The sequence below is a fragment of the Geotrypetes seraphini genome, chromosome 2 (genome assembly GCF_902459505.1).
Source record: "Geotrypetes seraphini chromosome 2, aGeoSer1.1, whole genome shotgun sequence".
Taxonomy (NCBI): domain Eukaryota; kingdom Metazoa; phylum Chordata; class Amphibia; order Gymnophiona; family Dermophiidae; genus Geotrypetes; species Geotrypetes seraphini.
The window spans coordinates 417900043-417923870 of record NC_047085.1 but is presented as its reverse complement, the minus strand read 5'-3'; the positions used below and the strand labels follow the sequence as shown (position 1 = coordinate 417923870).

The 23828-nt window shown below is 47.2% G+C and overlaps 1 protein-coding gene across 1 annotated transcript in view; it reads left to right on the top strand.

Moving 5' to 3' along the window:
* The window catches only part of CASD1 (CAS1 domain containing 1), a 239267-nt gene that overhangs the window by 86165 nt on the left and 129274 nt on the right, over window positions 1-23828 (top strand). The window contains exon 8 of the mRNA XM_033931105.1: window positions 4077-4291. Coding sequence (XP_033786996.1) covers window positions 4077-4291 — 215 coding nt within the window. The remainder of the gene's footprint in view (window positions 1-4076; window positions 4292-23828) is intronic.

The following is a 23828-nucleotide window of genomic DNA, read 5'->3' as shown; positions in this document are numbered from 1 at the left end:
TCGATTAGAAGCTGTTCACCAGACGCCAGAGGGTGGTTAATGAAATTTGCTCGGAGGAGGGAAAGATGAGTAGTGGAGTCTCTCAGGGATTGGTGCTGTGGCCGATCCTGTTCAATATGTTTTGTGAGTGACATTGCCAAAAGTTTGAAGGAAAAGTTTCCCTTTTTATGGATGATATCAAGATTTGTAACAGAGTAGACGCTGAGGAGGGAGTGGAAAACATGAAAAAGGATCTGCAAAATTCAATGCAAAGAAGTGCATTTGGGGATTAGAAATCAGAAGGAGTCATATGTGCTGAGAAGTGAGAGGCTGGTATGCACAGATAGGCTTTCAATCAAATTTTAATACAATTGGGACCTTGGGGTGATAGTGTCTGAAGATCTAAAGGCAAAGAAACAGTGCAACAAGGCGGAGGCTGTTTCCAGAAGGATGCTAGGCTGTATAGAGAGAGTAGAAGTTATAGAGAGTTACCAGTAGAAGAAAGAAGGTGAGACCCCACTTGGAGTATTGTGTTCAATTTTGGAAAATGTATCTGGCAGAGGACATAGGAAGACTTGACGCGGTCCAGAGGAAGGCGACGAAAATGGTAGGAGGTTTGTGCCATAAGATGTATGAAGAGAGGCTGGAAGCCCTGAATATGTATACCCTAGAGCAGGGGTGCCCAATACGTCGATCGCGATTGACCGGTAGCTCAGGAAGGCAACGTGAGTCGATCGCGGAGCCCATCCCGGGCTCCATGATAGACTAGTGTTGCCGTCCTGATCTACCAGGCCGATCAGCCTTCCTCGGTGTTCTCCCTAGGGCCTTTTAGCTGCTGCCGCCGCTGCTGAACATTAAAAAAAAAACCGGCTTGGAGATTTCAGCCCGTAGCGAACTTATGCTCCGAGCTCTAAAGTGTGCGTGCCGGCTTCTCTTCTCTTCCCTCCGAAACCGGAAGTTATGTCCGGGTGGGGGGGGGGGGAAGAAGGGAAGCGGCACGCACATGTTGAGAGCCCTGAAGCAAGCATTCGCTACGGGCTAAGGCGGGAGACATGTTAATTAAGCATTTCCTCTTCTTGCTGCCGGGTCCTGCCTACTTTCTGTTTCCGCGAAGGCAGGACCCAGCAGCATTTCCCCCAACAGCTCGATCGTGATGCTGGTCGGTCGAAGCAGGGAGAGGTTGGGGCGGCGGCGGCTTTCGGGCCTGTTATTGGCGTCGGCTTTCGGGCCTGTTATTGGTGGCGGTTAGGGTCCTGGTCCCTGATGGCAGTTTGGGTCCTGGTCCCCGATGGCAGTGGCTTGGGGGAGGGCAGGGAGAAAGAAAGAAAAAGGGCAGGCAGGGAGACAAAAGGAAAGAAGAGAAACAGAAAAAAAAGAAAGGGAGGCAGAGAGAAAGAAAGGGCAGGGAGAGAGGAAGAAAAAGTTGGGGGAGGGAATGAGGTCTGGAGGAGAGGAAGCATACAGGCTGAAAGAAGGGAAGAAAGATTGGATGCACAGTCATAAGAAGAAAGTGCAACCAAAGACTCATGAAATCACCAGTCAACAAGGTAGGAAAAATGATTTGATTTTAAATTTAGTGATCAAAATGTGTCTGAATTTATATCTGCTGTCTATATTTTACACTGTGGTCCCCTTTTACTAAACTGCAATAGCGGTTTTTTAGCACAGGGAGCCTATGAGCGTCGAGAGCAGCGCTGGGCATTTAGCGCAGCTCCCTGCGGTAAAAACTGCTATCGTGGTTTAGTAAAAAGGGAGGGGGTATATTTGTCTATTTTTGTATGGTTGTTACTGAGGTGATAGTGCATAGAGTCATCTGCTTTGACCTCTTTGAAAAACCCTGGAATAGGAATGATAATTAACATTTTCTATGCGTACAGTGTGCTTTGTGTTTTTTAAAAATTTTATTGTTGGTAGATCATTTTGACTTGGTCATTTTAAAAGTAGTTCGCAAGCCCAAAAAGTGTGGGCACCCCTGCCCTAGAGCACAGGTGTCAAAGTCGGTCCTCAAGGGCCGCAATCCAGTTGGGTCTTCAGGATCTCATGCATATTCATTGGGGAAATCCTGAAAGCCCAACTGGATTGTGGCCCTCGAGGAGGGACTTTGACACCCCTGCCCTAGAGGAAAGGAGAAATAGGGGAGATATGATTCAGACGTTCAAATACTTGAAAGGTATTAACGTATCTGATTTTAAGAAATGTTTGGACAATTTCCTGGAGGGAAAGTCCGTAGTCTATTATTGAGAGAGACATGAGTGAAGCCATTGCTTGTACTCGATCGGTAGAACAAAATCTATTCCAGAGAAAGGAAGACGGCAAAACCAGAGGGCACAATTTGAGGTTGTGGGGTGGTAGACTCAAGAGTAATGTTAGGAAATTCTTCTTTACGGAGAGGGTAGTTGATGCGTGGAATGCGCTCCTGAGGGAGGTGGTGGAGAAGAAAACGGTGACAGAGTTTAAACAAGCGTGGGATGAACACAGAGGATCTCTAATCAGAAAATAATGGGTATACATTGAAGGAACTAAGGTCTGGGTCTTGTATATGGACATTCAGTTGAGGACGGGCTGTGGAAGGCTTCGATGGCTGAGATGGTTAAGATGGGCTAGAGTGAGCTTTGACGGAGTCTCCAGTAGATGGAACCTAAGCACACTAACGGGCAGGGCTCTGTGTTTCTGACCCAGAAAAATCTAAGAAAAAGGACCATTTAAATTAAATGATTAATTTATGTAGCATGTATGGTTCGGCAGACTGGATGGACTATTCAGGACTTTATCTGCCGTCATTTACTATGTTACTTGTCATTCCAATTTCTAGATCATTTATAAATGTTATTTAGTACCGGTCCCAGTCAGTGGCGTACCAAGGGGTGGGGGGGGCAGTCCGCCCTGGGTGCAAGCCATGAGGGGGGTGTTCCCGGCCTGGAACTTCCTTACTCACGGCCCAGTCCCAAGGCTCTGGGTAGTCCACGTGGCCCAGCATGTTCCCAGCCTTCTCTCCTGTCTGATGGCCCTTTACCTTCCGTGAAGCTGAAAAAACTGCCGGCCTCGGCAGTGATTCAGCTACATCACCCGCAGCTCCCCTTCCTGCTTTCCGTGTCTGCCAATGACGCAACTTCCTTTTTCCGCCTAGGTGGATTGTGGCAGAAACCTGCACATTGAGTATTGTGTGCAGTTGCTTTTCGTGATACAGCAGAACTGGGTAAAGGCAAACAAAATGATTAAGGGATGGAAAGGCAAAAAAAGTTAGAGCTCTTCTGTGTTGGAGCTGTTACCACCGTTGCTGGCACTAGAAACTACACTATGGTTTTATAAAAGGGGTAAGATTCAACACATGGAGAAAATTTTGTATTGGATTGTTGGTAACTACAGTCTCCTATTATTGTGTTATCAAATTTATTAACCTTCTTAATTTCTGTTAGCATTTCACTGTTTCTTCATCCCCTTCAGGTGGACTATAGTATAATCCCACCATATGCTCTTTCCCTTCATGCATGACATTTCTGTCTGTAAAGATTCCACATTGTATTTTGTTTCCTGCAGAATTTTTATCTTTTTTTAACTTTATGCTGTCCTTAACCTATAGTTCAACCCTATCAATATTATTTTTACCCTTGTATCATGGCATTCCATTAGTTGTATTCCTTCTTTTCACTTACAGCCATACATTTATATTTATTTATTTTCTAATATTTATTAACTGCACAATTCAAGTCATATTTTAACTCTCCAATTGTTTGACCTCTGGTATTAAAATAAAGAAAACTCAAAGACTTTTTTTTATAAGTAATTTTGTGACACATTCTAAAAAGAAAAATTCAAGGAAAGAAAAAAGCAATAAATTCATAATATATACATAAACAAATGATAAACATATGCATAAGAAAATAAACCAAACAATAAAATTTGAATTGTAGTCCCTGTTAGGAAAAAAGGGAATAATGAATTCCTTGATACTAAATACTTTATATCAAAAACTATACTAATACATCCCCGTCCTAGATTTATTTTTTAATTGTTCACGACCTGAATTTCAATTGATAGGGGTAATTTGGAATAACTTATTTTTATCTGTCTTTTTATTTGTTTTTTTGTTTATTTAGATCCCGTATATGAACCTCTTCTGAGTGACAATAGGAAAATGATCACAAATAAGAAGATTGATGCGTACAATGAGGTGGCAATTGGGATTTTAAACAGCAGCACAAGAAACACCAAATCCAAAATCAAGCTGTTCGGTGTTTCAAAACTTATATCAGAGGAAACTATTCAGGAGTCTGTGGATGGCTTGCATCTCCCAGATGCAAGTCGAGATATTGTAAGTACAATAAGTGAGGTTGAAATAATGCAGCAGACCATGCCAGTGGATTTTTGTATATCAACTTAGTTTAATTGATAATCAGAACACATGAACCATTAGGATAGTCTGTTGTCTGCTCGATTCTCACAGGATAGGAACCTTCATAGGTTGTCTGTGACTTAGCTGTTTGGGGGAGGCTAAAGTAGGCAGGGCTAAGGTGAGATATAGGCAAAACAGATCAAGTTACAGCTCTTGGGGTGGTGGCAATACGTATGTCAGCAGGAAAGGAATAGTGGGACACTTTTGATTGCAACAAGGAACCTATCCCTCACTGTTTGGCTCTGGTGCAGTTACAGAAGCTGTCTCCCCTCCCCCTCCCCCCCCCCCCCCCGGTACCCCTGTTACTGATAGTAATATGAAACCTGAATACACTCCAGAATTATGTGCCAAAAAATCAAAATAATGCACACAAAAAACAATACAACATATAAAATAAAACAGTATTTGTAGTATTCTGGAAATATATGGGTATGCAAGTATTTTAAAGACTTGGCTCCCAATCAGCACCTTCTAGTTGGCCATGTGGACAGTGGTGTTCATCAGCACTGTAACAGAAATTCTGTCATTAAATGGCTGCCATAAAATGATTCACATCTGCTGATCTTTAGTTTATTGCTGAGTTTCTGAACATATTTGGATATGTTTTACCTGTATTAGTTGTAACTAATGCTTAGAGCAGGGGTCCGCAAAGTCCCTCCTTGAGGGCCGAATCCATTCGGGTTTTCAGGATTTCCCCAATGAATATGCATTGAAAGCAGTGCATGCACATAGATATCATGCATATTCATTGGGGAAATCCTGAAAACCCGACTGGATTTGGCCCTCAAGGAGTGACTTTGGGGACTCCTGGCTTAGAGCATCAATCTGGGAATCAGAGAAGCCAGGGATCAAATCTCACTGCAACTCAGAGGCGTACCGGGGCCCATTGTTTTTTGACACCCCCCCCCCCATGTAAAAAAAATATTTTTAGTAATGTTTCCCCCAGGTGCCTAGGAGTCATGGTCCGGGAACTTTCCTTCTTATGGCCCAGTGCCAAGGCTCTGGATAGTCCCTGTGGCCCAGCATGTTCCAAGCCTTCTCTCCCTTTACCTTCCATGAAGCTGAAAAAACTGCCAGCCTCGGCAGTGATTCAGCTACGTTGCCCGCGGCTCCCCTTCCTGCTTTCCGCGTTTGCCTCTGCTGCAATCCACCCGGGCGGAATCAGGAAGTTGCGTCATTGGCAGACACGGAAAGCAGAAGGGGAGCCGCAGGCGACATAGCTGAATCACTGTCAAGACCGGCAGTTTTTTCAGCTTCACGGAAGGTAAAGGGAGAGAAGGCTTGGAACATGCTGGGCCATGGGGACTATCCAAAGCCTTGGCACCGAGCCATGGGAAGGGAAGTTCCCGGATCATGACTTCCAGGCCGGGAACACCCCCCTCATGGCTGGCACCCGGGGCGTTCCCCCCACCCCCTTGGTACGCCACTGCTGCAACTCCTTGAGATCTTGGACAAGTCACTTAACCCTCCATTGCCTCATGTGCAAACAGACTGTAAGCCCTCAAGGAACAGGAAAATACCAACTGTACCTAATTGCAACTTATATTGAGCTACAACTGAAAAGGCATGAGATAAATCCAAATCCAAAATTCATTACCAGACATATTGTAAGGTAATATAATAGGGATGGAGGAGTGGTAGACCCTGATCGATTTTCCGAGGTTGTGTTTGTGAGAGGTAGACAAAGGTAGACAAAGTGATGTACATGTACAGTGCAACACTCGGCTTTTAGTTGTGTGTAGCCATGAGGTCAGAAACATGGATGCTCCATTGCAAGATTGCATCATTGAAGAACATGCAATAGTGTGCTTTCTTTGGGCAGAGGGAGTGAAACCTGTGGAAATTCACCATCTGATATTTACTCGTGTAGACGTAGCACGGACGAACAGTGAAAGTTACTGTGCATTGCTACAAAATGAACTTAAACCTGCTATTCACAGCAAAAGAAGAGGAATGTTATCCACAACAGTCTTGCTGCACTGTGACAATGCAAGTCCTCATACAGCAGCAGTGACAGAAGAGACAGTCAACAGTTTGGGTTCAAACTTCTTTCATATCCTCCTTACAGCCAGCATCTGGCACCTAGTGATTATCTCATCTTCAGTCCACTGAAGGAGACGCTGCAAGGTTGCAGATTCACCTCTGATGATGAAGTAAAAAAAGCAGTGCTCACCTGGCTTTGGGAGCAGCTGAAAAACTTCTCTGCAGGAATGTAGAAGCTAGTTGAAAGATACAACAAATGTGTCGTCTTGCCTAGGGACTATATGGAAAAGTGATGTGTTCAGTTGCTCACAGTTACTTCTATTAAAGCTGTTAAATGTATTTTACCTTTACTTTTTAATTTAACCTTGTATATTTCTTTTCTCTAAGATAAATTTCTTTTGATGCAGATCAGTGGTTTCCCTTACTTTTACCCATTCAGGATCTGCTTTGAAATGCTAAATACACTTGAATAACTACTACAGAGTAGAATAACAGAAAATCATAGTAACATCAGTGGATGGTAAAAGATCTGTTGGTTCACAGACCCATCCAGTCTTTGCAGTTATCCCTGTCCACTGCAGGTGTTTTAAGCTATAGAAGCTTATGGGTCATAATTCCTTTGCCTGAACAGCTTTTATTTGCTTCCTTATAAGTGCCCTGCTATCCAATACATAATAAACCTAGTAAATGATGACATAGTAAATGAACTGCCCAACAGTCACACTCATTATCAATTCATGATTATATTGTCTGTCTTTGGTATTTCACCCAGCACTGTCTTTAGGCTCCACTTACTGGAGTTGCAGCTCATGCCAGTCTTGCCAAACCATTTTGTGGGACCCAAGAGAACGATTTCATCCTCAGTTCAACACCCTGTTCCTTACCCCCTACCTTGTTTTATATTGATCTTCATAATAATGTAAAGAACTGTAGATCTAAGCAACCAGTCTGTTATTTATTTGGATTTAGCTCATACCTTTTTTTGGTAGCTCTAGTGAATTACAGAGCACAGAAGAAATCTAAGGGCCAGATCTAATGTCTGTAGATGCACAGACATGCATTAATGCAAACTGCACTTAGTGGGTAATTCTATAACTGGGCACTTAGCAGGTATTTATTTTCTAGAGCAATTAAGCTAGCCATAGAGGTGGTGTAAATGTTTGTGCTTAAGTGTCAAGAGATTTCATGCGTAACTTACAATATTCTACAAGTTATGCACCTATGAGTCTCACCCATACTCTGCCTAGACTGTCCGTGTGTGCACCTCTATAAAATGCACATTCTGTATCACCTGCTAGACTGGTATAGTTCTTACAAATGGTTTATACCTCACTGTGACCAGCAGGTGGAGACTGAGACCAAAACTTATATATTAGGATAGACTCCCCACTACCAATCCAGTCTATCTCAGTCTCCAGAAGGTGGTAAGACTAATTTGCCTCCCCTCTTAGTGCTGTTGGAATTTGTTTCGGACTCCTGGGTTCCCTTTTTGACCGGACAGAGCTTAGACGGGTCCTGTTTGATGGATCCATCTGACCTTGGGGGTGTTAAAGCCGGCGGCTCTCATGCTGGGTCCCTCACTCCCTTCTAGAGAGCTGAACGGGGACGACGGGGGACCCGCGGGCATCCCGCGGGTTCCCCCTTTGGGTCACGGGGATCCCGTGGGGACGCCCCCTAGGGTCGCGGGGATCCCGTGGGGACGCCTCCGAGGGTCGTGAGGTTCCTGCGGGGCTGGATGTACTCAGTCGCGCGGCTCTTCTTCTCCCTACCTTCTCTGCTTGCAGCACAGAGCCGAACGGAAGTCTTCCCGACGTCAGCGCTGACGTCGGAGGGGAGGGAGGGCTTAAACAAAGGGCTTAAACATGACCACCCAGTGAAAATCACTGGGTGGTCATGTCGTGAACAATTGACAGAAAAAGGGATAGTAGCCCTGAGGAAACCCCCTCTAAGGGTGAAACATGTTGGCTCATTAATCCCTTGTTAGTCACCAACCACCAGCCAGCTAAGTATTCTATTTATGAAATACTCCTTTAAAGTATTTATTGTTTTAAGACTAAAATAACTGAAAAACAAATAAGAAATTTAGACACATACTATATATTGACCCAATGACGATTGGGTGCATAAAGCCAGAAGATATGATATGGTGATCTTCTGGTGGCATCTCTGAGGGCAAAAACAATCTATTGAAAAGCTTATTTCACACAAGGAAGCAAGGGTGAATTAATACTTTCACCTGGGTTGCACTATTGATACCTGGTCCTTGGGAAAAACTCACTTTATTATATATAGCCAGATATACTAATTCGATAAAAATTTATAAACATTAGAGGCTCGTTTGCAAAGTATGTATTCTTCCCAATTAATATTTTCAAATTAATAAAGTCTTTTTGCTTATTTGTAAATGGGTTTCTACCAGAGCCTTTAATTCAGTAGCATAATTAAATGAAATAACTATTTCTGAAGTTTATAGGGACGGGCGGGGACGGAGGGGATTCCTCGCGGGGACGGGTGGGGACGGAGGGATTCCTCACGGGGACGGGTGGGATTCCTCAAGGGGACGGGTGGGACTTTGGCGGGGACGGGTGGGGACGGGTGGGATTTCTGTCCCCGCGCAACTCTCTACTCCCTTCCTCCATCTCCCCTAATTTTTTTAGAGGTGCCTCAGCCGGCAGCCTGACCCCGTAGTTGGTCAGGCCTCCAGCTTTGAGAGCCGTGGAGTCATAAGAACATAAGAACTGCCATCTCCGGATCAGACCTTCGGTCCATCAAGTCCGGCGATCCGCACACGCGGAGGCCCCGCCAGGTGTACACCTGGCGTAATTTATAGTCCACCATATCTTTATATGCCTCTCTTAAGGAGATATGCATCTAGTTTGCTCTTGAAGCCTAGGACGGTCGATTCCGCAATAATCTCCTCTGGGAGGGCATTCCAGGTGTCAACCACTCTCTGAGTGAAGCAGAACTTCCTGACATTAGTCCTGAACCTGTCCCCCCTTAGCTTCATTCCATGTCCTCTAGTCCGTGTCAAATTGGACAGTGTAAATAATCTCTGCTCTATTTTGTCGATTCCTTTCAGTATTTTGAAGGTCTCGATCATATCCCCACGCATTCTCCTTTTCTCAAGGGAGAACAATCCTAGTGTTATAAGTCTATCCTCATATTCCAGTCTCTCCATACCCTTCACCAGTTTTGTTGCTCGTCTCTGCACCCTCTCCAGCAGTTTTATATCCTTCTTTAGGTAGGGAGACCAATGTTGGACGCAGTATTCCAAGTGTGGTCTGACCATTGCCCTATAAAGCGGCATTATAACTTTCTCCGATCTACTCGAGATTCCTTTCTTTATCATGCCCAACATTCTATTTGCCTTCTTTGCCGCTGCCGCGCATTGTGCCGACGGCTTCAGGGTCCTATCTATCAGTACACCCAGGTCCCTTTCTTGTTCACTCTTCCCCAGAGTTGCACCTGACATTGTATACTCGTATTCCTTATTTTTATTGCCTAAATGCATTACCTTGCATTTCTCCACATTGAACTTCATCTGCCATTTCTCCGCCCATGTTTCTAACCGACACAAGTCGCTCTGGAGTTTCTCTCTATCCTCCTGCGATCTGATCGCCCGGCATAGTTTTGTATCGTCTGCAAACTTGATGATCTCACTGGATGTTCCTTCCTCCAGGTCATTGATATAAATATTAAAAAGGATCGGCCCAAGTACCAAGCCCTGGGGTACACCACTAGTCACTTTCTCCCAGTCGGAGAACTTCCCATTTATGCCCACAGTCTGCTTTCGGTTTTCCAGCCATTTGCCTATCCATCTTTGTATATCTCCCTCTATGCCATGGCTTTGTAGTTTCCTGAGAAGTCTTTCGTGTGGAACTTTGTCGAACGCTTTCTGGAAGTCCAAGTATATTATGTCCACAGGCTTCCCACTATCAATTTGCTCGTTTACGGTCTCAAAAAATTGGAGTAAATTCGTCAAACATGATTTCCCTTTCCTGAATCCATGTTGACTGGGTTTCATCAAGTCGTGTGCGTCCAAGTGCCGGACTATGCTATCCTTGATCAGTGCTTCAACCATCTTGCCGGGGACCGACGTAAGACTCACAGGCCTATAGTTGCCCGGTTCCCCTCTCGATCCTTTTTTGAAAATTGGCGTGACATTCGCTATCCTCCAGTCGTCCGGTATCTGTCCAGTTCTGATTGTCAGGTTTGCAAGTTTGTGCAATAACTCTCCGATTTCAACCTTCAATTCCTTTAAGACTCTCGGGTGAATTCCATCCGGTCCAGGGGATTTGTCACTTTTAAGTTTGTCGATCTGATAGTATATCTGGTCTAAGTCCACTTCAACTGTGGTGAGGCTGTCCTCTATTTCTCCTGGAAACACTTTCTCTGCTTCAGGTATTGTTGAGGTGTCTTCCTTCGTAAAGACAGACGCAAAGAAGGAATTTAGTTTGTCTGCGATTTGTTTATCTTCCTTGATGTACCCTTTTCTTCCCTGGTCGTCCAGGGGTCCCACTGCCTCTTTTGCAGGTTTTTTCCCTTTCACGTATCTAAAGAAGGGCTTGAAGTTTTTGGCCTCCTGGGCTATTTTTTCCTCATAATCCTGTTTGGCATCCCTCACCGCCTTGTGACATTTCTTCTGATCATCTTTATGTTTGTTCCAGGCTTCGGTTGTCTTTATGCATTTCCATTTTTTGAAAGAGTCTTTCTTTTCTTTTATGGCTTCCTTCACCTGTATGGTAAGCCATGCCGGTTCTCTTTTGCTCTTTGTTCTCCGATCTTTGGAAATCCTCGGAATGTAGAGATCTTGTGCTTCTGTGATAGTATTTTTCAGTAGGGACCATGCCTGATCTACCGTTTCAAGCTTGTCCACCATCTTCTCTAGTCGTTTTTCTACCATGGCCCTCATGCGATCGTATTTACCCTTTTTAAAGTTTAAGGTGGTGGTTAAGGTTTTGGCATGTTTCCCTTTCCCAATGTCAAGTTTAAAGTTGATTACATTGTGATCACTCGTTCCCAGTGGAACCACGACTTCCACTTCTGTTATCGGTCCCGTGAGGCCATTTAGGACCAAGTCCAAGGTGGCGTTGCCTCTTGTCGGCTCTTTTACCATTTGTTCCAGGAAGCAATCCCCTAGCACCTCCAGGAACTTGGCCTCCTTGCCGCAGTTGGAGGTTGCTAGTTTCCAGTCTATCCCTGGGAAATTGAAGTCTCCCAATATAATTACATTGCCCGTCTTGCATTCTTGTTTGATTTCCTCCATCATTTCTGAGTCAGTTTCCTCCGCCTGTCCTGGGGGACGATAGTAAAGGCCAATTTTCATATCTGCACCATATTGACCAGGAATTTTGATCCAGAGTGACTCAAGCTTCTCTTTCATTTCTGTTGTAACCATTTCAACAGAATCTATTCCCTCCTTAACATATAGAGCAATACCTCCACCTTTCTGCCCTACTCGATCTCTTCTATACAGTTTGTATCCCTGTAGTACTGTGTCCCATTTGTTTTCTTCATTCCACCATGTTTCTGTTATGCCAATGATATCCAATATGTCATGTCTCGCTATTGTCTCTAGTTCCCCCATTTTGTTACCTAGACTTCTAGCATTCGTATACATACATCTAAATTCCCTTTGTGTTACCTTTTTGGACCTTCTACTCTTGGCCGTCCCTATAGTTTCAAATACGGTATCCTTTACTGCTCCTGTGTTATCACCCTTGTTTGCTGTGTGGTCGTCCTCTCCTGTGTCTGAGTTGTCCCTTCCTGCTTTTTCTCCCTTATTGGCTGTGGGGTCGTCTTCTCTTGTGTAGGAGTAGTAGTCCTTGGCTTCTTCGTCGGAGCATCCTGCTATCCGTGCCATCGACCGGTGGTTGACTGTCGGCTTTCCCCTATCTTTCAGTTTAAAGCCTTCTCGATTGCCTTCTTCATGTTGCCTGCCAAAACTCGTGCTCCTTCCTTGTTGAGGTGTAGTCCGTCCCTTCTGTAGTACTTGCTTTTTCCCCAGAACGCCGTCCAGTTGCGCACGAAGTCGAAGCCTTCTTCTTCGCACCATCGTCTCATCCAGGCGTTGATTACTTGCAATTCCCCTTGTCTCTTTCCATCCGCTCTTGGTACTGGGAGGATCTCAGAGAAGGCCACCCTCACCTCCCTGATCTTCAGTTGTCTTCCGAGTGAGCGGAGCTGGCCCTTCAGCTCTTCCCTGTCATACTTCCGCCCGCTCACATCATTTGTTCCCACGTGGATAAGCACAGCAGTGTCCTCTCCCCCTGCGCCATCTATGATCCTGGAGATCCTGTTGGTCACATCCTTCACTCTTGCTCCAGGCAGACAGGTGACGACTCTGTCCTCTCTTCCTCCTGCGGTGTGGCTGTCCACATGTCGTATAATGGAGTCGCCTACGATGATCCCCATCTTCTTTATTCGGGAGTTCCTTGGGGGGCGTAGGTCCACGTCCTTGGAGTAGGGCCAGTCTTCTTCCTCCACTGATACTCTTGAAATTGTTTCCTGTTCTTTGGGTGGGGGGATGTCTTCCTGTGCTCTCACTATTCCTCCTGGTGTGCGGTTGTCTCCTACCTCGTCTTCGGTTTCTTCTGTGTTTGCATGGGTGTCTTCTCTCCTCACATGGGTTTCTTGAGTACAGTTTTCCAGCCCTGGGATCTCTACGTGGTGCTGATGAGCTTCCTCTATGAACATTTCTAGTTCCTTGACCTCGTCGTTTGGGCTGTACTCCACTAGAATCTTCTCCTGTGCTCGGATTCTGTCTTCGAGTTCCATCACTGTTCCTTCCAATAGTCTTACCTGACATTTCAAGCTATCCATCTCCATGCATCGATTGCAAATGTATGCCTGGATCCCCGAAGGGAGGTAGTCATACATATTGCAGCCGATACAGAAGACCGGAAAGCTCACCTTCTGACTTCCTTGGGCTTCCATTTCTTGCTTCCCTCGTGTGTGCTTGTGTTCCTTGCCTGCTGCTTCCTTATGTTGCTTGCCTTGCTGTGTCTTTTGTGTGTGCTGTCTCCGCTCTACCTCACCTTGATTGTATGTGTGGGTTTGTTTCCTTGGCGTCTGTCTCTTCCTTACCTTCTGTGTTTGTCGCTTCTTTACCGTTCAGTCCTCCTCGGTGTTCTTGATAGTAGATACTTGATAGTAGATACTCGTCCCTTGCAAGGCCCATCGCAAAGGCGCTCTCGCTAATGCGAGCGCCTTTACCGCTCGCCTTCGCCGCGCGCCGAACGGCTGGGCACCGTTGGCTCCGCCCCCTTTCAAGGGGGAGTTCGGGCTCTGACCTCGCTGACGCTTGGGGGTGGGCGGAGCTAACTCTCGCCGCTGCCCCTGCTGTGGATCGCTTTTATTCCCTGCCTTTTGCCTCCTGTCTCTCTCCTAAGGTCTTCCTACCTCCTCTCTGCCTTCTGCCTGCTTTTCAGCCGGTGTTCAGGTCAGCATGTGCTGGGCGCCGTTGGCTCCGCCCCCCTTTCAAGGGGGAGTTCGGGCTCTGACCTCGCTGACGCTTGGGGGTGGGCGGAGCTAAGTCTGTTCTGATTGAAAAAAAAAATCCTCCTTTCCCTTTAAAATTGCTGTTTTTACTGTATTTTCTTATCTAACAGCCACTTTTTTGCAGCTAAGGCTGTTTTCAGCACAATTAACACTTTGAAAGGAAAAAAGTGCTCATTGTGCTCCAGACGCAAGGTATTCACGGCTGGCCTGTGCATACCTCGGCAGGAAACACTTCCATCGTCTCAGTGTCCTCAGGTGACCTTCCCCCTGTATTGGAGAAGCAGGGGCAAGATGTTTCTGGGTCCCCTGCTGTGGCAAGGAGTCCTTTCCTTAGCAAAGCAGCAGATGAATCCAGAGACCAATGAGAATAGCCCACATCTACCAGCAGGTGGAGATAGAGAAACTGATTAACAGGTGGTTATATTGGCTGGCAATCCTCCTGTCTCATTAGTATGCTCTATCTCCCAGCAGGGGAAAGTCGCTATTTCAATAGCTCCTGGATTCTGGCTGGAAATTTCAGTTGCTCCTGTTGAGATTTTCTCTTCAGTGAGACAGGGGTGTCCGGCTGAACGGTGCCGGCTTTAGAGGTTACACTTGGGCCCCCCCTTGTCCCTGCCTCATCCTCCCTCCATTGATAGAGGGTTTGATTGAGTCCCTATTTTTTCTTCTTCCCATGGTTATTAAAAAAAAAATCAGGACTCCACAGTTTATGAAGGGTTCTTCGGGCCTCATGGTACTGAGCAACTGGCTTTTACCGGCATATACCGGCACTGATGGGCTCTAGCCTCTGTATGTGAGTATGCTTCTTTTGGGTTGGAGGCGCACTGGAGCTTGTGAGCTATCGCGGGGGTGAAGCTGTGTTCAAGTGCTGGTGGCCTCCATGATATGTTTGGCCCAGGAAGCGGCAGTACCTCGGGACCCTCTGGGTGTGTGGCTGGAGGTTGTAGTAGCTTTGCTTTTGCCACGGGCCAGTAGCACGCATTTTTTTTTTTCCTTGGCGCTGGTGGAGGCTCCTCTAACTTAGGTCCGAGCCATTCCCGCTCGCGGAAGCGCGAACGTGGATTAGTTTCTCGGGCGGTAGCGTCGCGGCAGCTGCAGCTATCACTTTGGCTCGGAAGGTTGAAAAAAAAAAAGAGAAGAACCAAGAGCCTGCCTTGTCTGTGCTGTGCCTTATTAAGTCGGCCTGCAGTGACACTTACCAGCCTTACCTTTCTTCCTTTGGGGCAGTTGTGAGTTTTGGTGGTGAGTACTATGGCTAAATTATACTTTAGTTAACTCTTGTTCGTTCCCGAGTGCCGATTTTTGTTTGGTGTCTGGGGGGCGGAATCGGCGGCTGTTCGCGGGCTTTCTCATTTGAAAAAAAAAAAAAAAAAGACACGAAGCATGGAGGCAGAGGCTGGTCTGCGGTGTTCGAGCTGTGGGAAGCGCAGAACACTGGCGGGATTCTGCTCTGCCGGTTGTACGGAAGCACCGACAGAAGATTCTTTCCTGCAAGCATGCGACTTAGCCATTGCCCGCGTTGGGGAAAGGCGTCCGTCTTCCCCTTCACTCGCGGTTGACTCGGCCCTGTTGCAGGGTGCTTCGACGGCTGAAGGGAATTCGGCGGCGGTCGGGGAGTCAGTAGGCGGGGTGGCGCCATTCTTTGGCACGGACCAGGCAGGGTCGGCGGCGTTCGGGCTGAGCTCGTTTTTGCCAGAATTTGTGATGCTTATGCACCGGGCTTTCCTGTTGCAGAGCTCGCAGTCTGCCCAGCCTTTGAGTGTGCTGTCACTGCCTGTTTCCTTGCCTTCTACTTCGGCGGCTTCTAATGTTCATGCTAGCTCTACTGCTCGTCCTTCGGTGTCTCTTCTTGGAGTGCAGTTTGGGAGCGCAGTGTGTATGGTAATGCTGCGGAGCTGCTTTCTGTCCCTGTGATGTAAAAAAAAAAAAAAAAAAACCCTAGCCCATGAGTGGCCTAGTGGTTAGAGCAGCTGCCTCAGCACTCTAAGGTCATGAGTTTGATTCCCACTACAGCTCCTTGTGACTCTGGGAAAGCCACTTACCACTTCATTGCCCCAGGTACAAAATTTTTACCCTCACATCAAGGTTGCCTTTTGGTTGCGTTTGGTTTTTGGAACTCCTGGCACGCAGTTTCAGTTACTGCAGCCTGCCGCAGTTTTTTATTCTATTCATTCCGTTTTGGTCTACTTTGCTGAAATTCGGTTTCTTCTCCAGCTAAGTTTTGATGACCATGGCTGTATTTTGTGAGGATCCTTTCTTCTGCTGTCAGCTTTTTAAGCTTTCTCGTGGACAAAGAGCTGTCCTAAGGGCAGTGCACAACTCTTTTGTCTCATATCTGTTGCGTTGCTGTTGTTTTTCAAAGGCCACTAGATACAGCGTCTTGATTGCATCCAGTACGTATTCCCTTTAGAGGCCATAGGTATTTCACTCACATTATATGAAGTTAGAGCTATTTCATGGGTTGCTTTAAGCACCTTGATTTTTTTTTCCCCCTAAGAGAATTTCTTTCTTGTTAAGGTTCCTCCATTCCTCATCCTGCCATTTGCTGACTTGTTGCATAGCATTCTGTGGGGATCCTGAATTCTTCCGGGCTTCGTCAGGTCTCATGGGGGAGTAGTCTCTATCCTTCAACGTCAGGGGGCTGTGTACACTTTTCAGGTTGCTTGCACCTTTGCCTCCTCCTCAGGTTTTATGTTTCTCTCTGAAGCTTTCCGCGTCCTCTGGACGGTTCTGGTAGTGCTTGGGTTTCCACTACCTACATGGTGGCCAAGCCGGGGGGCATTGGGCAGCTATATACTTTTCTGCTGACTACCTGAGAGTCGATTTACCTTTTCTCTATGAGCTCAGAATCGGCACTAGGTTTGCCTACCTCTCCTGGAGCAGCGCTTTCGGGTTTGGCACTTGCCATTTCACCTATCTTTGGCTTCACGATCGCTGGTGGAGGTGGACGGTGGTACCGTTTTGACGCTACCAGACGATTCATCCAATTTCTTCTAGTCTGCCTCTGGTCTCGGAGGACTTCCTGACATTGGTCGGATGCGAAAAGGGTGTTTTCTTTTCCTCAGTTCGTTACACGTACAGATGAGGTATTTACAGCGTTTTTTTCTCTGGTACTATTGATATGTATATCAGGATGAGGTTTTTATTCATATTGGAAACTCTGGTGTTTCTTCCGCAGACTTAGATGTGGGGTCTCGGTTTCAGATTGGCATTCTTCTTCGCTTTCCAGGACGATGAGCAAGGGATTCTGTACAGTTTCTAGGATCCATAGTGCTGACTACACTAGGAACTTCGGCTTGCTTTTCCCTTCTTTCTTTACAGCAGTCGATTGTTGTTCTGGTGAGTTCCGGTATCTCAGAGCTCCAATTATTTGGTATGCTCCTCCTGCTTCACTCGGTTTGTTTTAGTGGCTCGGCGCGATTTCTCTTTTCGAGACATGCCTGGCTCTTTACTGAACTAGCTTATGCCCACCGCCCATCCTGGGCTGTCGGGTTGGGGCGGCTCGGTGACTTCCGTCCTCAGCTCCAGGAGTCAGGTCTTCGGAGGCAGCTCAGTAGTGGTTCTTTCTTCTACTCTTGAGCAGGGTCAGGCTACTTTGCTAGAGCATCAGATCTTTCTTCAGGAAGGACGCTGGGGGTCCTTTTGATCAGTATTTGGAATGGGAGTATTTCTCTACAGCTGGGGCAGTAGCCGTTGTACTCAGTTGGCAGGCGAAGTTGTTCGGCTTCCATTGGGTGCTCTCTCTTCTTCATCTTCTGTTGGCTGATCCTTTCGTAGATCTAGGTCTAAGTTTAGATAGACTCTCCATGATTTCTGAGCATGGACCATTTCTTGTATGTTACAGAGTGCTGGGTGCACTCTGGAGAGTGGGCATGTTAGTACTAGTGTTATCTTCTGCATCCTGGATAGTGAGATTTGTGGCTCAGGCGTTCTTGCTCTGTTTACGAACGTGATATCTCCTGGGTCTAGTCCGCATAGCTTCGTCTCTCGATTCTAGGCTTCCTTACTTATTCGGCGGACCCAGGGAGGGGCAGTGATAGGGGGTTGATGCGTGGCTCCTTTGTCGCCTCCGCCTTCTCTGTTTCAGTGGTGGCCTCTTGCTGAGGATGGCTTGGATTGGCCATCTCGAGCTCGACTACCGGGAGCGGTATTTGTATATTCTCTGGATGAGCGGCCCCATCCTTATTAGAAGGATTTACTAAGTCTTTCGACAGCTGGGCTACAGATGTTTCCGGGTATCTCTGTCGTTGCTCACCTGGGGTCCAATCATCATGGATATTGGGACTACTATAGTATTAAGACCTAGCTTTTTGGAAGTCTTGGCCGACTTGTTCTGGTTAGGCAAAGCGGGTTGTTTCTGCGCTTATCTGGGTGCTATGGACATCTTCGATTGTGGCTTCTACTTCCTTTTGGAGGTTGTTTGTTTCCTTTCTTGGGTGCTTCTTATCGTTTGAACCACTCCAGAGTTCCTTTTTTGACACAAGTGTATTGCCAAGGGCTTAGCGTTCAATTCCCTTCCGCTTCTGGAGCCTTTCTTGGCTTGTTACAAGGACTGGGTAGGTGGCTCTTCGTTTCCTTCTCAGCTTTATGTAGTTCAGTCCCTAAACAGAGTGTGGTATGTTCAGGCACCTCATGGAGAGTACGATTTGGAGGACATTCCTCACGTATTTCTTCGCAGTTTACCGAAGGCTTTATTTCCTCCTTGTCTTTTGGGGATTCCAAAGGGCTGTGCCGTTGAACAGGGTGTTCTTGTGGCCATGGCCTCAGCTCTGCAATCTTCTATGTGGCATGCCTTGTTCAACGGGTATTCCTATTTCTGATTTCCAAAATATGGGGTATCAGTTCGGCTGGTAACTCTATTTCTTTCTAAGAGGGTGTCATCCTTTCTTTTCCATCAGGCTCGCTTTTTCCTTCCTTCTTCCTGGGACGGGATTTTGGTAGCAGTGCTTTTATTCACTGCATTTTTTGATACGTATGTCGAGTTATCCGCGAGCTCGGTTCTATCAACTGTTAGTGTTTATATCTCCTTTTGATATTCTTCAAGGGACGCCTCAGGCGTATGGCAGTGTCCGATGCCTACTTCGCTCATTAGGTCCAGGAGAACATTCTTTATGCTTGCCTACTGGAGGGGGAGCGGGTGGCGATTGAACTTCATGACCATTCCGCTGGAGCGATGGCTGCTTCTTGGGATCGGCCCAGAGGTTTTTTGCCTTGGAGGAGATTTGTCTCATGGCTAACAGGTCTTCCGAGAGTACCTTCTCTCCGCGTCTCTGCATGGATGTGCGGGCACATGCGATAGGGGTTTTTTGATGCTTCGGTCGTTGCGAAGGTGGCGTTTGCTTCCCACCCAAATTAAGGATTGCTTTGCTACATCCCATTGGTCTCTGGATTCATCTGCTGCTTTGCTAAGGAAGGTAAAATTATGTTCTTACCTGTTAATTTTCTTTCCTTTAGAAGCAGCAGATGAATCCAGAGCCCCTCCCTTTCTGGTAGTTGTCTATCGGTTTTGTCTTATGCAACTTACGCGGTTTGTTGTGGTTGATGGTTGTATTCGATATCTTTGCCTTTTCTCCTGGGAAGAAGTTTTTTACATGTGATGCCTATTGCTGGTTACGTGTGCTTGGGCAAGGAGCTATACTAATGAGACAGGAGGATTGCCAGCCAATATAACCACCTGTTAATCAGTTTCTCTATCTCCACCTGCTGGTAGATGTGGGCTATTCCCATTGGTCTCTGGATTCATCTGCTGCTTCTAAAGGAAAGAAAATTAACAGGTAAGAACATAATTTTACCTTGGGACCACCGGAGGTTTTTCCTCCTGAATTTATGTTAGCACTTGTAAAGCTTATGTGCTGGTGGCTGGATGTTCTGTTTCCAATCCAGGGGTCTCGGGGGGGGGGTTGGGGGGGTTGGCCTATTTGTTTTCTCCGTAGCGGCCCCAAACAGCGGCAGTTTTGCCCCCTCTACTCCTCTCTTGTCCAACCGGCCAAGGGTCTCTTAGGATGAGGAGCAGGATGTGATTGATGAGGACTTGGACCTTTGGGGAGATTTCCAGGATCCTCTTGGGGAGATGGATTCCGCAAGCGGGGGGTTCGAGAGCCCACCTGCTGGCGAAGATGCGTCTGGTGCAAATTTTTCAGTGGAATGAGCTTCAGGAGCTGATTCGTCAGGTCTCCTCGGTTTTAAAATTTGAGGAGTCCGTGTCGGAGCCCCTGCTTATGGTGGACCCCTTGCTTAAGAGGATCCGTTCTGCTTCCTGCTCTTTTCTTATGGGCCGCCGCATGAGCAGACTGCTGGGCACGATGGACCACTGGTCTGACCCAGCAGCAGCAATTCTTATGTTCTTATCAGGATATTCGGGATGTTATGCTCGCACAGTGGCAGGTGCCAGAGGCGCCTTTTCATTTTTCGCACTCCTGCATTTATCCCATCCCCGAAGGGGATAGGGACACCCTGAAGTCGCCAGTAGTGGAAACAGTGGTCTTGGCCATCTCGAAGGGGCATACGCTGCCTGTTGAAGGCAGCGCTGCCTTGAAGGACCCTGAGGAGCATAAGTTGGAGTCCCTCCTTAAGCAGAGTTTTGATGTGACAGCTCTGGCAGTTCAGGCAGCGATGTGTGGCGGGCTGGTGGCTTGGATGTGTTTTCGCTGGGCCAAGCGCATTCTTTACCATGAGTCTGATAATTGGGAATTAGTGGAGCAGCAAGTTGCCAAAATTGAGATGGGTGCTTTTTATCTTTCAGATGCCATGTATGACCTCTTGCGAGCTTCTGCCAAGTCTATGGTGTTTGGAGTGACAGCACGCCATACCTTGTGGCTTTGCACTTGGTCGGTCCAAAGCTAAGTTGACAAAGTTTCTCTTTAAGGGGTCTTTCTTATTTAGTGAGGACTTGGACAAGTTGGTTCAGACATTAACTGATTCTGAAGTGTCTCGTTTGCCTGAGGATAGGCCTAGGCCGCTGGCTTGGGGTGGGGCTGGGCATGGGTGTGATTTCTGCCACTTCCGCTCTGGTCGAGGGGCCTCTTTTCAGTCTTCTGGGCTCTCCAGAGGCAGGTTCTTCCACGCATGCAGTCCTTTCGAGGGGCCCACTGGGGTGCGGGTAGCGCCCCCGCCAGGTCCCTTGCAGCCCGTCCTGCCCAATGCCTCGTTGCTGACATCAGCCTTGGTTCTGGTGGGCACCTGGCTGCAAGATTTTTATCCAAAGTGGGCGGAGATCACATCAGAACAGTGGGTTCTGGAGGTGATTCGGGACGGTTATGCTCTGGAGTTCGCCTGTTTCTTGCCAGATCATTTTCTTGCTTCTCCCTTGCAGGGGGTGTGGAAGCAGCAGGCCTTTCGCCAGATCCTTCAAAGATTGTTGGATCTCCAAGCGGTGGTTCCAGTTCCCACTCAGGAGTGGGGCACAGGTTGGTAGTCTATTTACTTTTAGTGCCAAAGAAAGAAGGGACTTTTCGGCCCATCCTAGATTTGAAAGGGTCAGCAGGGCTCTCCATATACCAACCTTCTGCATGGAAACTCTGCAGTCTGTGATTCTGGCGGTTCAGCTTAGGGAGTTTCTGACCTCTTTCGATCTGACAGAGGCCTACTTGCACATTCCTATTCGGGCCTCCCATCATCGCTTCCTGCTTTTTGTGATATTGGGGCAACACTGTCAGTTTTGTGCGCTTCGCTTTAGTCTGGCCACGGCTCCGCAGAATTTCACCAAGGTTATGGTGGTTGTCACGGTGGCGTTGCGAAAAGAGGGCATTCTGGTTCATCCCTATCTGGACGACTGGTTGATTCAAGCAGAGTCATTCCAGGAGAGCACCCGGGTCATAGCTCGGGTGGTGGAGTTTCTGCAGTCGATGGGATGGGTTGTCAACCTTTCTAAGAGCCGGTTGTCTCCATCTCAGTGCCTGGAGTATCTAGGAGTTCTGTTCGACACCTCCTTGGGGAAGGTCTTCCTCCCAGAGGCCCGGGTAAGCAAATTACAATCTCAGATTTGCCTGCTTATGGCATCCCGGTGTCCTCGAGTGCAGGATTTCCTCCAAGTCTTGTGGTCGATGGCGGTTTCCCTAGACATGATGAGGTGGGCTCATGCCCATATACATCCTCTTCTTCAGAGGTGGTCGCCTCAGAGGCACAGTCTGGATCATCCTGTTCCTCTTTGGGGTTTGACTCGTTGCAGTCTTCTTTGGTGGCCACAGACCTCCCATCTTGTGCAAGGGACGAGTCTGGACCAGCCGTAGTGGACGGTGATGCTCACAGATGCCAATCTCCTCGATTGGGGAGCTAAGTGTGTAGGTCACTCAGCTAAGGGCACCTGGTCCATGGAGGAGGCTTCCTGGTTGATCAATGTCTTAGAGACCAGAGTCATCCGTCTAGCGATGTTAGCCTTCCAGTCCTTTCTGATGGGCAAGTCAGTCAGGGTTCTTTTGGGCAATGCCATGGCGGTGGCCTATGTCAATCATCAGGGGGGGGGGGGCACCAAGAGCACTTTGGTGGTGCAGGAGGTGGCTCTGGCTCATGCTCATAGGCATTCCCAGGATGTAGTTTGTGTGGAACAGATGTGACGTTGCAATATGCATGCATATTTTATAAAATATGTGAGTACATAATTATAGTACAAGCACAAATTTGCTTTTGCAGCAGGTATAAAGTTGTGCCTGAGAATTTGTGTGCTAGTAGGGCTAGTTCCAGGTGTCTCCTTTGTATAGGTACTTAGTTATAAATCGGGTCACATTGACAACAGTGGGACTCACAGTAAATAACACATGTTAAATGTGCATTAGCATTAATGCACTTAAGTAAATACTAGTCCTGAGTTTGTACTTGAAGGTAATAGAAGTTCTGAAATATCCCTTCCGGATTCTATTTGCACGGTGTCCAATCCATTCCTCTGATCCGGGACTTGCTGAAATCCACACTTTTCTCACCATGTGCTCCTACTACTAAGAGAAAGATGGAGGCCCCCTGCAGTTTCAATTTCTGCAAGCGATCTGTTCAGAAGTCTTTCTGGTCTGCTCTGCATCTTTTTCTTATTTTTCTCAATGAAAAGTTTGTTTTCGGTGGCTTGGGATACTGTGAGACCCCTTATGGTGCTCTTCTGCCAGAGGAAAGAAAGTCCACGAAGCTGGAGTGTTGCTTCACAGAGAAATTTTGATGGACCTGTCGAGCCAGCCTGCTGTGTGCCACCTTGTTCGGGCTCAGGGTTCATCCCCCTGGGAGCTAGCTTGCCTTCTGAGCTTGTCAGAGGTTTAAGTGCAGACTGGGTGTGTCCTGAGTAATAGCCAGGTGGGGTTTCAGGGCACAGATTGCATTTTCCGCCCTGGTTGAGTGGAGAGGCTCCAAGGGGGTGGAGATTTCGGTCGGGGTCTGTCCAACTGGTAGTCCAAAGATCTTGAAGTTTGGTCCTTTTGAAGCTTTTCTGAGGCAGAATATCCTTTTCCTCCATTCAGCTAAAGTGAAAAAAGCTGACACGCAAGGCACTTCAGTGACTGTGTACACTTCCATTATTTCCTATGGGAGCTTCAGGGGTGGGCTTTTCTGAGGGTAGGGTTCTACCACCTCCCCAAACCCCAAATAGCTATTTTTTATCTTTGAAAATTGTTTATTTTTGGCATGAATTCGCTGGTGGCAGTCATCTTCGGATCATGGAATGGACCACTATCATAATGGATGCCAGCCTTGCAGGCTGGAGTGCTCATTGTGGGGATCGCACCATTCAGAGACGGTGGACTAACATCTCAGAAGTGTGGTTCAATCAGTTGCCTGGAGCTTTGAGCTATATGTCTGGTGTTAAAGACTCTACAGAGCACTCTGGAAGGGACAGTGGTGCAAGTGTTTTATACAACGCCACAGCAGTGGCATATGTGAATTGACAAGGGGGGCACAAGAAGCGCTCCCTTGGGCCAGGAGGCTCGAATGCTGTTCCGAAGGGCAGAGGTGCATCTTCTGGCTCTCAGTGGCTCATGTGGCTGGGGTTGAAAATGTG